This window comes from Montipora capricornis, chromosome 5 (assembly GCF_036669925.1).
Source record: "Montipora capricornis isolate CH-2021 chromosome 5, ASM3666992v2, whole genome shotgun sequence".
NCBI lineage: Eukaryota > Metazoa > Cnidaria > Anthozoa > Scleractinia > Acroporidae > Montipora > Montipora capricornis.
The window spans coordinates 32,521,471-32,535,027 of record NC_090887.1 but is presented as its reverse complement, the minus strand read 5'-3'; the positions used below and the strand labels follow the sequence as shown (position 1 = coordinate 32,535,027).

Genomic DNA, 13,557 nt, shown 5'->3' with positions numbered 1-13,557 from the left:
TGCATCTTAACATGACTTTTCTTAGAACACAACATACACCTTCAGGAGTGACGGTTGAACAAATTAAAAAAGAAAAAACTAGATGTGTAAAACTTTGAGAGAGTCTATTAACTAGATTAATTCAAATAAATGTAATGTAAGCAGTGAAAACTGGCTTGTTTCATTGGTTAATAAAGCCAGAGTTTCTCACTGCTAACGTTTTTTTTTTTCGTTTAACGTTAGTTTAAGTTTGCGTATTAGTAAGGTTCCTCTTATTTTGCAATGTAACTCAGATCTTCCATTTGCCAAGACTTCAAAATGGTCCCACTAGATGTTGTGATCAGCTTTGATCGTGTGATCCGCAACAGCGGAAGTGTAAATGTTACCTGTAGGGCTCTGTAATGATCCGTTTTCTGGTCATGTAAGTGACGTTTTGTTTACCAATGTAAAAGTTATTGCAATCCCAACAACAGGCTTTGTCGGCAATCTTGGATTTTTGATACCTACAAAAATGATCTTTGTAGGAGACAAAAGAGTTGATTCCGTGGGTGTTTTGAAGTGTCAGCTTAAGGTTAACGAAACCATAGAACTGACTAATACAAGATTTGAGACAGCCTTGATAACTTCACTTTGAAAACCTAAATAGGGTAAAACAACAATTACATCTCTTTTAGGAAGTGTGGAAATAGGATCTAAAACATTATTCTGATATTTCCTTAAGATGCCATTCATATTGTAAGAAATGATGCCTCTCGGGTAGCCGTTTTGGAGCAATAGCTTCTTAACTTGAGACAGAGTAGACTGTAACAATGAGGATGTAGAACAAGGCGTATACAGCGGTAGGTAAGTGTGCGAATCAAATTAATTTTATACTTCCTGGGTATAAAGGAGTCCCATTTTGTGTAGAGACCGGTGATAGTTTTCTTTTTGCAAACCAATTCTGGCTTTATTAAACACGCCAATTTTCACTGCTTAGGTTACATTTATTTCTTGAGAGCAATGTTTTTAATCAGAAACCCATAAGGGTTGAAACGTGTAACGGCCCCTTGTGTGCTGGGAAACAAGCTTCTGAATATTCAAATTGCTAAGTACCATATTTGGAACAACAAGAGAGAAACATTCAACCAATCAGTTCGCAAGAACACCGTGACGCAATACCACCAATGTTCTCGCGCGAAATTAACTGGAGCGAGGGGTTTCCAAATATGGTACTTAGCACTGAATATTCGGAAGCTGTGAACGCGTGTTACACGTTTCAGCCCTTAAGGCCTCGCCAAACGCTCGCAACATTTCAACGCAACATCTTGCAACATTGTTGCATGATGTTGCGACTTGTGTTGAAGGGGGTGGCCAAACGCACGCAACATTTCCATCATTTTCAACGCAACTTGTCAATGTTCCTGTGCCCCAGGCCCCTGGCGTGCAATAAGTGGACCTAACGCGCATGCCCTAGCGCAACAATGTTGCGTGAACGTGGCCAAACGAGTACAACATCATGCAACACCCAAAATGTTGCACGAAAAATTTGACCGTTTTCAAATTGGATCCAACATCATCCAACATGTTGCAACATATCGCAACATATCGCAACAGGGTGGCCAAACGTATGCAACATGTTGTGCCCAACAATGTTGCAAGATGTTGCGTTGAAATGTTGCGAGCGTTTTCCAGGCCTTTATGGGTTTCTCAAAAATTGTTATTTTTTCACAAGCTTTTCAACAAAATGCAACCTGCACACTGAGAATACAGACCACGAGACAAGTCTATTTGATAATTGTTTACCAATTATGTTGCTATGGTAACCAAGAGGGTGGGACTGAACCTGCTGGAGTGGTGGTTGGTGTCCTTGCTATAACAGCTCTAACTCCAAACGTTTTCAACAAAATTCAATACAATTTTCAGGGAATAATGTTTAAAGGCAATATAATACAAGGTACTAAAAAAAACTATCATACTGCACGAGTATAAGAAACACCATGATTTTAATTATAAGAGAATATAAAGTATGTGAAAATTTCAAAATGAAAATTTTGATATCAAGAGCCATATGGACCAAATTGGCTAATTTTAGTTCATTGTATGCAGAACTATATTCACTATTTTCACTGAAAAAATGAGACAAATATGTTAAATTCCCAAAAATATATCAATGTTACAGTTTCAGCAGATACGCAAAATTCTTAATTTTGAGAAAAAGGCTTTTAAAGTTGATCTTTTTATTTCACAAGATTTCTAGAAAGGAATGAATTGCTTAAAATGTCTAAAAATACCCAGAGGCATAGTTCACACCCTCTGCCTTCTTTCTTTTGTCATCTTTTCTCTTTTTTAAGCCTCTGAGCACTTTTCTTCTCTTCTTTGTGTTATCAAGGCTTTTCCTCTGAGATAGGTGCACACCTGCTTGATCCTCCTGTTCCACAGAGCGCCTAAATATACGGTTGACACCTTCTGGTTCCATGGCTGGTGCAGAACCTTTAAAATTGGCTTTGCAGATGGTATGGTCTGCCTGCCATCTCCGATATTCCTCACTGTTCTTGTCTAAATGTTCATGTAGCTCACACTGCTTACATGCTTGGCTAAGGGCTTCAACATCAAGCACCTTTCCTGTATCAATAGAGATGGCAGTAACACATCCATTCCTTGATGAAAACCCTCGTTTCTGCCATGTGCCATCAAAAGAAACACCACAGCCAACAGGTTCATTTACAGGAGGGTCATTTTGCCCCTTTAGAATTCTTATTTCCTCAGCTGCTTTGCTCATCCTTTCCTTTGCAATGGACTGCAAACAAGTGGTAATCACCTTCGAAATCTTCGCATAATTGTTTGGAGCTGGTGGTGGAGGCATATTCATCAAACTACAAAATTTCTTAGCACCAGTGTGCCCCTTTCCAAGGGTTCTCATGCTATAAACAATGCGCCTGTTCACCTCGAAGCTCTTCCCTTGTTGTTTTGAGGTGTAAAAGGAGTAAATCCAGCCACAGTTCTCACACAGTAAACGCAAACTTGAGGCACAGCCCTTTCTATAAATTTCATCTTCCATAAACGAAAGACTCGACTCACCACACTCATGACACCTCAATAGCGAGAGCACATTGCACAACACTTCAATGTCAAAGAGTCTAAACCCTGTAATCGTTGGATCACTGCTAGAAGTAGATGTTTTCTCCGATTTATCTACTGGTTTCTTTTCTTCGATCTTCTTTTCTTCGATATTTAGCTTTCGGTAAGATGCAGACAAACATTCTTTTCCTTCATCGTCAACTCGAGTATTCGACGAAATGATTTCATCTTCAAGCAAAGGAGAACTGCTTTCTCCATCCACAAAGCCACTGTTATTGTAATTCTTACTATTTGTAAATCTATTCCCATGAAACTTTCTTTTCCTTCGCCTTTGAGAAGCAAATTCTGTCACGATCCACAAACCAGAATATGGCGGCGGTTTGCTCAAAAGACACTGGGAACGAAGTCAGAAACACAAACTAGATCCTAGTCTCCCAAGGGAAAATCGACGCGGAAAATCATGGCGAAAATTGCGATATTATGCACGTTTCCTGACCCAAAACGACGCGTAAACAAACCTGTTGCTATGGCAACGAACCGACATTACCTTGTTTTACCCTCAATGTTGCTTTTCCAAAAAAGATATTCGAGGAAAAAACACTCCAGAAGTAAAAACAAACAATAAAAGATTTCAAATCAGTTAGAAAATTTTTTTGACCAACATTCGTATTTTTGCCGTTTTTTTGAGGGAGATACCAGCTTAATCTAGTTACTAGTCTCTCTCAAAATTTTACACATATAATATATAGATTTAGCAAAGCCTAAAAGCGGAGCTCCCGGGTTAACTATTCTTACTGGCTGTAGGATTAGTTAAAATAAAAGGTTTTGGAATGGTCCGCGTTCTGGTGTTTCCGGTTACTGCTTAATTAAATCATTTCATCGCTTCCACCGCGGGTAAATTTTTACGCGAACACCGATATCACATGAATCACGAAGCCACTAGTACGATATCGGTTTTTCAAGTGAAATTTACTGTGGAATTCACCAGTTAGGCAATGAATTTTTCTTGAATCGCATGAGTTTTAAAAGAAAACAAGCAAATGCTCAGCGAGCGAACGGAAAAGGTAAAAAAAAAAAAAACAAACAGTAGCCAACCACAGGCGCCCTAATCTCACAAAGCGTCACCATTTTATGTGATAAGAGAGTTTAATTAGTTAAAAATTAAGTTAACTTGAAAAACTGAATGTCTTTTTCTTGCAACGAACTTTCCCTACCTCAAATATGTTGTTCACTTCTGTTTTGTGTCAATTCATAAACCAATGTCGATATAGTGAAATCAGTGCTCCTTTATACCCTCTTAGGCGAAACTTCGCTTAACTTATATTTTAACCTCAGGTTTAACTCTCTTGTCACGTAGTTATAATAGTTATGCATTGCAAAATGGGCCATTTCCGAGTTGCTCTTTGTCTCGGTTTCGAAGTGAGTCTTGGTGCTCAACTATTTTAAGGGAAATGAGTTTGATTTGCATAACAATTCGCAACTCATTTCCACTGATTTGAATGGTTGTGCACCAGGACTCGCTTTGAAACTGAGGCATGCAGCAACTCGGAAATGGGCTATTGCAGTGTGAGCTTGGAGTGCCTGTCAGTCAACTGCCAGCGAATAGGAAGGGAAAAAGCCATTTCAGAGTCAACTGTCAAAAGCCAGCGAATAGGAGTCACGCTGGTGATGTGACAGTTCGTTGGGAAACTTTGTCAAAAAACGAGCTTTATTGATACACTTTATTCCACTTTATCTCTGAGAACGAGATCATTCACATTTTGATGTATTTCATTAAAACACCCCAGCTTGGTTTGTTCAGGAAAGAAACTCGAATTTTTATTCTCAACTGAGTCTCAACTGAAATTAAATAACAAATATCTGTACTCTTTTGGTTTAGGACATAGAGAAATGGTTAATTTGTTTATTTGTTTCGCTCTAAAATGCGAGCGAACAAATGTATTTTTAACTAACTGGCTTTCGATGTGCCGCGACAGTGACAAGAAAATTTTGCCCTTATGTTATAAACACATTATCGCAATGAGTTCTCGCAAAATTAAGAAGATCGTACAGGTAATTTGTTGGAACGGATCGCGTTTGAAGTTTGTCCTTTCACGGTTGCTGTATTTTGCTGATTAGTGTTCCAACCGATTAAACCATTTTCTAAAAATACACATCCACGTGAAATAACGCGTCCGAAAAATAACAAATGATTTAGTGTCCAAGAAGAGAATTTGTGGAGTAACTTCTTCCACCAAGTTTGAGCTATTACTGGTATACTGTTTTGTCGTTGTCATAGGTCGTCCCGGCATCATGCAAGCCTATCACTTTCAAAATTAAAAATCTTCGAAAGATATGCCAAAAATTAAAATACAGAATAAGAAGCAGCTCTAAACAAATTAAAAATAAACATTCTGTGTCGTTATCTATCAGCATATATTAGTTAACATTAGGTGCGTGCGAATACCCTGCGTGGTATGTACCCGATTGTGCATATTTAAGTCGTCTGTAATTTATCCCATCTTGGCTGTTATCAAGATGTATTCGAGGAGTTCAATTAAAGATATTTAACGTTAAACATTCACCTTTTAGTTTATATCCCTCCTATTCTTGACTTGAGGAACTGCGAAGACACCAGTGTGGTCCTGACCACAGCTATATATGTCAAACCTGGAGTGAAACCGGCGAAAAAACGGTTTCAGGTGGAAAACGGTTGAACAAAAAAAAATTTCAAACCGTTTTCCACCTGAACACGAAAAGCATCGACTGTTATTGTTAAGAGCTTCAGTTGACGTAGTATGGCCGTGTAGCCGCTTCGAGCCACAGAAAGCGCACGAAAAATTAAGCCTTGCTTATATCACAAAGAAGTAAACACGGTTTGAGCCCGCAATCCAATCGAAAACGAGTACCAGGTCAGCAGTCAACTTCAAAAGAAGCAGCTGACCTCGATATAATCACTTGATCCTGGTCAATGGATACCTTGTTTTGACAGGTGTCATAAGGCCATTTTCGAAATATCAATATTCAGCTTGATAGTTAGGCAGAGAGGACAAAAATAATAGAAACAAGTTGCAATGAATGTGAAAGGTATAAGCGTATCATTCTCGTTCCTTTGTCTTTGTCCTCTAAACCTCTCTTTCCAGCTGAATTTTAATATATCGAAAGTGGCCTATTGACCATAACATGGATGTCCAATATCAAAGAGATATGGTATAAACTAGCTAGAGTATATGGCCACCATTTTGGGCACAAGTACTCTAAACTTGAGCCCGTGATATGGTTACGTGATACTAGTCACATTGGCATACATGGAAGAGTGGACGTACGTACGGAAGGTCACTGACGTCATAGATAAACCAGAATTTCTCGCATCGATGGGTTACATAGAAATACAGTGCGATACACAACCACAGAAAGACCGTTGAAGAAAAGATAATCGTAATTTAAACCACCCTACAGTATAAACGTCAACATCTCCCCCATACCTCCCAAACCCTCGCTAAAACAAATACTGTCAGCAAAATCTTTGTGTGTAGCACTAATATGTAGATTTAGCCAAGCCTAAAAGCGGAGCTCCCGTTTCTAACCCCAGAAAGCAATATAATGTTTACGGAAATAATTATGCTTCTACATTAAGGACAAAATTAATCGTCATTGGTGTGTCCGTCGGCTTCCTGGGAGAGTACTCTAGAGAGTAAAGGAACTTCCGACGTTAAATAACGTGTACCTTTACCTTTACAGATCAAACAGATCAAACGGATCAAACACCTCTGAGCTGAGAGCATTAAAAAAACAAGCCTTGCAAACAATAACTAACAATTTTAATCAACAACTAAGACTGAAATTACATGCACAGTAATCCCTTTCACAACATTTTCCGTTTGACTGACAATCTTTACTGCCTCTCTCTTCAGTTCAGAACAACAAAAAAATCTTTACTAATTAAAAAGTCAACCTAATGTGTAGTAAATTCGCTTACTCAACTGCAATTTCCCAGTCAAACAAAGCAGCTCACAACTGGACACCCATTTCACACAAAAAGCTTATAAATGTGATTGTTGAAATATGTCAGAATCTATGTCAACACGGAATCGAATTGCAAAAGTTTTTAGGGCTTTTTCATTTTCTTAGCTTGTTTTACAAAATATGTGAGGCAGCGAGGCATGTAAGCTTATTATTAAAAAAGGAAAACATTAAGCTTACCTGAAAGCTAAATAAATGTTTTGTTTCTCGCTCTATCTCTCTCAGCTTTACGTAGATTTTCTTTGAAATTGTCTCTTCTTCTCCTTCTTCGGCTTCTCTTCGAGGATTTCTTTTCTTAAATATCTCAAATTTCGTCGTCTGTTCTCTCATGCTCTTTCCTGCTCTTTATTCCGTTGCTCGTCACTAATATGATTTCCTACCAGAAAAACGAAGGTTTCCAAATGCAACGCTGCCACGCGATTTCCCGCCAAGGAAAATTGCCCGAACACTCCGGTTCCCAGAGGCTGTCCTGCCTCCCCACCTCCCACCCGTATGAGCGGACGTACGGACGTACGTGACTTCATCACCAAAATTTCTCGCATGGATAGTTTTCCCAAAAAATCTTAACCATGCTGCTCCGCTGGCACGCTTCACGCGCCTGACCTTCGCTATAAGGGACTTATAGACCACTTCCATAAATGGCGACCGATTTGATATTCTATTGTATTTATTTTAATTGGACCTATTGGCCTCATTTTGGTTAACATATTCTTTTGAATTTTGCACATTGCAGCGAGGCTAGAAAGGCCTATCAGCATTAAACAAAAGAATATTTTATCGGGCCGCCATTTTGAAAAAGGTCTATAGCAAACCGCCACGTCGAGCTCAATACTACGGCGTTCGTGGATGCGGTGACCCAGGGTGAGGACATCACCGTAGTCCGCCAAATTTGAACTTTAAAGGGGCTAGGTCACGCAAATTTAGGCAATTTCAGCACTGATCGAATGGTCATAGAATTAACTAAAATATCAAAATAACTGTTCAAAACTATAGAAGAACTCTAACAAAACACAGGGAAGCCAAGAAGGGACATGGATGGACAAAACTGGAGAGGATTGAAATGAATTGAATTTGGGTAAATTTGAAAAACGTCGGCCCACCTTTTTTCAAATTTATATCAGTTTATATCAAAATGTCATTTAAACAGCTGGAAAATCATTCTCAATTGTTATGTGGCCGTGATTTTGCAAATGAAAGACTCTTGCTCTGCCAATTTGACGTTTAGAGCTCATAACTAACAATTTTAAACAAAATTACCTAAAACAGCGTGACCTAGCCCCTTTAAAATTGGGTCCTCTCCTGTACGGTGACTTTCACCAAGCTTGTTGGCTCGTTTGCGTTGGTACATCGCTCGCTAACCAGAAAAACCAGAAAAAGGCTTTTAAAGTTGATCTTTTCATTTCACAAGATTTCTAGAAAGGAATGAATTGCTTAAAATGTCTAAAAATACCCAGAGGCATAGTTCACACCCTCTGCCTTCTTTCTTTTGTCATCTTTTCTCTTTTTTAAGCCTCTGAGCACTTTTCTTCTCTTCTTTGTGTTATCAAGGCTTTTCCTCTGAGATAGGTGCACACCTGCTTGATCCTCCTGTTCCACAGAGCGCCTAAATATACGGTTGACACCTTCTGGTTCCATGGCTGGTGCAGAACCTTTAAAATTGGCTTTGCAGATGGTATGGTCTGCCTGCCATCTCCGATATTCCTTACTGTTCTTGTCTAAATGTTCATGTAGCTCACACTGCTTACATGCTTGGCTAAGGGCTTCAACATCAAGCACCTTTCCTGTATCAATAGAGATGGCAGTAACACATCCATTCCTTGATGAAAACCCTCGTTTCTGCCATGTGCCATCAAAAGAAACACCACAGCCAACAGGTTCATTTACAGGAGGGTCATTTTGCCCCTTTAAAATTCTTATTTCCTCAGTTGCTTTGCTCTTCCTTTCCTTTGCAATGGACTGCAAACAAGTGGTAATCACCTTCGAAATCTTCGCATAATTGTTTGGAGCTGGTGGTGGAGGCATATTCATCAAACTACAAAATTTCTTAGCACCAGTGTGCCCCTTTCCAAGGGTTCTCATGCTATAAACAATGCGCCTGTTCACCTCGAAGCTCTTCCCTTGTTGTTTTGAGGTGTAAAAGGAGTAAATCCAGCCACAGTTCTCACACAGTAAACGCAAACTTGAGGCACAGCCCTTTCTATAAATTTCATCTTCCATAAACGAAAGACTCGACTCACCACACTCATGACACCTCAATAGCGAGAGCACATTGCACAACACTTCAATGTCAAAGAGTCTAAACCCTGTAATCGTTGGATCACTGCTAGAAGTAGATGTTTTCTCCGATTTATCTACTGGTTTCTTTTCTTCGATCTTCTTTTCTTCGATATTTAGCTTTCGGTAAGATGCAGACAAACATTCTTTTCCTTCATCGTCAACTCGAGTATTCGACGAAATGATTTCATCTTCAAGCAAAGGAGAACTGCTTTCTCCATCCACAAAGCCACTGTTATTGTAATTCTTACTATTTGTAAATCTATTCCCATGAAACTTTCTTTTCCTTCGCCTTTGAGAAGCAAATTCTGTCACGATCCACAAACCAGAATATGGCGGCGGTTTGCTCAAAAGACACTGGGAACGAAGTCAGAAACACAAACTAGATCCTAGTCTCCCAAGGGAAAATCGACGCGGAAAATCATGGCGAAAATTGCGATATTATGCACGTTTCCTGACCCAAAACGACGCGTAAACAAACCTGTTGCTATGGCAACGAACCGACATTACCTTGTTTTACCCTCAATGTTGCTTTTCCAAAAAAGATATTCGAGGAAAAAACACTCCAGAAGTAAAAACAAACAATAAAAGATTTCAAATCAGTTAGAAAATTTTTTTGACCAACATTCGTATTTTTGCCGTTTTTTTGAGGGAGATACCAGCTTAATCTAGTTACTAGTCTCTCTCAAAATTTTACACATACAACATATAGATTTAGCAAAGCCTAAAAGCGGAGCTCCCGGGTTAACTATTCTTACTGGCTGTAGGATTAGTTAAAATAAAAGGTTTTGGAATGGTCCGCGTTCTGGTGTTTCCGGTTACTGCTTAATTAAATCATTTCATCGCTTCCACCGCGGGTAAATTTGAATCACGAAGCCACTAGTACGATATCGGTTTTTCAAGTGAAATTTACTGTGGAATTCACCAGTTAGGCAATGAATTTTTCTTGAATCGCATGAGTTTTAAAAGAAAACAAGCAAATGCTCAGCGAGCGAACGGAAAAGGTAAAAAAAAAAAAAACAAACAGTAGCCAACCACAGGCGCCCTAATCTCACAAAGCGTCACCATTTTATGTGATAAGAGAGTTTAATTAGTTAAAAATTAAGTTAACTTGAAAAACTGAATGTCTTTTTCTTGCAACGAACTTTCCCTACCTCAAATATGTTGTTCACTTCTGTTTTGTGTCAATTCATAAACCAATGTCGATATAGTGAAATCAGTGCTCCTTTATACCCTCTTAGGCGAAACTTCGCTTAACTTATATTTTAACCTCAGGTTTAACTCTCTTGTCACGTAGTTATAATAGTTATGCATTGCAAAATGGGCCATTTCCGAGTTGCTCTTTGTCTCGGTTTCGAAGTGAGTCTTGGTGCTCAACTATTTTAAGGGAAATGAGTTTGATTTGCATAACAATTCGCAACTCATTTCCACTGATTTGAATGGTTGTGCACCAGGACTCGCTTTGAAACTGAGGCATGCAGCAACTCGGAAATGGGCTATTGCAGTGTGAGCTTGGAGTGCCTGTCAGTCAACTGCCAGCGAATAGGAAGGGAAAAAGCCATTTCAGAGTCAACTGTCAAAAGCCAGCGAATAGGAGTCACGCTGGTGATGTGACAGTTCGTTGGGAAACTTTGTCAAAAAACGAGCTTTATTGATACACTTTATTCCACTTTATCTCTGAGAACGAGATCATTCACATTTTGATGTATTTCATTAAAACACCCCAGCTTGGTTTGTTCAGGAAAGAAACTCGAATTTTTATTCTCAACTGAGTCTCAACTGAAATTAAATAACAAATATCTGTACTCTTTTGGTTTAGGACATAGAGAAATGGTTAATTTGTTTATTTGTTTCGCTCTAAAATGCGAGCGAACAAATGTATTTTTAACTAACTGGCTTTCGATGTGCCGCGACAGTGACAAGAAAATTTTGCCCTTATGTTATAAACACATTATCGCAATGAGTTCTCGCAAAATTAAGAAGATCGTACAGGTAATTTGTTGGAACGGATCGCGTTTGAAGTTTGTCCTTTCACGGTTGCTGTATTTTGCTGATTAGTGTTCCAACCGATTAAACCATTTTCTAAAAATACACATCCACGTGAAATAACGCGTCCGAAAAATAACAAATGATTTAGTGTCCAAGAAGAGAATTTGTGGAGTAACTTCTTCCACCAAGTTTGAGCTATTACTGGTATACTGTTTTGTCGTTGTCATAGGTCGTCCCGGCATCATGCAAGCCTATCACTTTCAAAATTAAAAATCTTCGAAAGATATGCCAAAAATTAAAATACAGAATAAGAAGCAGCTCTAAACAAATTAAAAATAAACATTCTGTGTCGTTATCTATCAGCATATATTAGTTAACATTAGGTGCGTGCGAATACCCTGCGTGGTATGTACCCGATTGTGCATATTTAAGTCGTCTGTAATTTATCCCATCTTGGCTGTTATCAAGATGTATTCGAGGAGTTCAATCAAAGATATTTAACGTTAAACATTCACCTTTTAGTTTATATCCCTCCTATTCTTGACTTGAGGAACTGCGAAGACACCAGTGTGGTCCTGACCACAGCTATATATGTCAAACCTGGAGTGAAACCGGCGAAAAAACGGTTTCAGGTGGAAAACGGTTGAACAAAAAAAAATTTCAAACCGTTTTCCACCTGAACACGAAAAGCATCGACTGTTATTGTTAAGAGCTTCAGTTGACGTAGTATGGCCGTGTAGCCGCTTCGAGCCACAGAAAGCGCACGAAAAATTAAGCCTTGCTTATATCACAAAGAAGTAAACACGGTTTGAGCCCGCAATCCAATCGAAAACGAGTACCAGGTCAGCAGTCAACTTCAAAAGAAGCAGCTGACCTCGATATAATCACTTGATCCTGGTCAATGGATACCTTGTTTTGACAGGTGTCATAAGGCCATTTTCGAAATATCAATATTCAGCTTGATAGTTAGGCAGAGAGGACAAAAATAATAGAAACAAGTTGCAATGAATGTGAAAGGTATAAGCGTATCATTCTCGTTCCTTTGTCTTTGTCCTCTAAACCTCTCTTTCCAGCTGAATTTTAATATATCGAAAGTGGCCTATTGACCATAACATGGATGTCCAATATCAAAGAGATATGGTATAAACTAGCTAGAGTATATGGCCACCATTTTGGGCACAAGTACTCTAAACTTGAGCCCGTGATATGGTTACGTGATACTAGTCACATTGGCATACATGGAAGAGTGGACGTACGTACGGAAGGTCACTGACGTCATAGATAAACCAGAATTTCTCGCATCGATGGGTTACATAGAAATACAGTGCGATACACAACCACAGAAAGACCGTTGAAGAAAAGATAATCGTAATTTAAACCACCCTACAGTATAAACGTCAACATCTCCCCCATACCTCCCAAACCCTCGCTAAAACAAATACTGTCAGCAAAATCTTTGTGTGTAGCACTAATATGTAGATTTAGCCAAGCCTAAAGGCGGAGCTCCCGTTTCTAACCCCAGAAAGCAATATAATGTTTACGGAAATAATTATGCTTCTACATTAAGGACAAAATTAATCGTCATTGGTGTGTCCGTCGGCTTCCTGGGAGAGTACTCTAGAGAGTAAAGGAACTTCCGACGTTAAATAACGTGTACCTTTACCTTTACAGATCAAACAGATCAAACGGATCAAACACCTCTGAGCTGAGAGCATTAAAAAAACAAGCCTTGCAAACAATAACTAACAATTTTAATCAACAACTAAGACTGAAATTACATGCACAGTAATCCCTTTCACAACATTTTCCGTTTGACTGACAATCTTTACTGCCTCTCTCTTCAGTTCAGAACAACAAAAAAATCTTTACTAATTAAAAAGTCAACCTAATGTGTAGTAAATTCGCTTACTCAACTGCAATTTCCCAGTCAAACAAAGCAGCTCACAACTGGACACCCATTTCACACAAAAAGCTTATAAATGTGATTGTTGAAATATGTCAGAATCTATGTCAACACGGAATCGAATTGCAAAAGTTTTTAGGGCTTTTTCATTTTCTTAGCTTGTTTTACAAAATATGTGAGGCAGCGAGGCATGTAAGCTTATTATTAAAAAAGGAAAACATTAAGCTTACCTGAAAGCTAAATAAATGTTTTGTTTCTCGCTCTATCTCTCTCAGCTTTACGTAGATTTTCTTTGAAATTGTCTCTTCTTCTCCTTCTTCGGCTTCTCTTCGAGGATTTCTTTTCTTAAATAT

General features: G+C 38.8%; 2 protein-coding genes across 2 annotated transcripts in view; both read right to left on the bottom strand.

Annotated features, from left to right (window-relative positions):
* Positions 1 to 1,960: 1,960 nt before the first annotated feature.
* On the bottom strand, positions 1,961 to 7,368 carry LOC138048746 (uncharacterized). The gene is made up of 2 exons (XM_068894869.1): positions 7,270 to 7,368; positions 1,961 to 3,430 (listed from the first exon to the last, which is right to left on the bottom strand). The coding sequence occupies exons 1-2, from the start codon at positions 7,366 to 7,368 to the stop codon at positions 2,240 to 2,242; spliced, it is 1,290 nt and encodes a 429-aa protein (XP_068750970.1). The 3' UTR covers positions 1,961 to 2,239.
* A 1,110-nt stretch (positions 7,369 to 8,478) lies between these two features.
* LOC138048745 (uncharacterized) overlaps positions 8,479 to 13,557 on the bottom strand; it is a 29,195-nt gene continuing 24,116 nt past the window's right edge. Inside the window, exon 4 of the mRNA XM_068894868.1 lies at positions 8,479 to 9,669. Coding sequence (XP_068750969.1) covers positions 8,479 to 9,669 — 1,191 coding nt within the window. The remainder of the gene's footprint in view (positions 9,670 to 13,557) is intronic.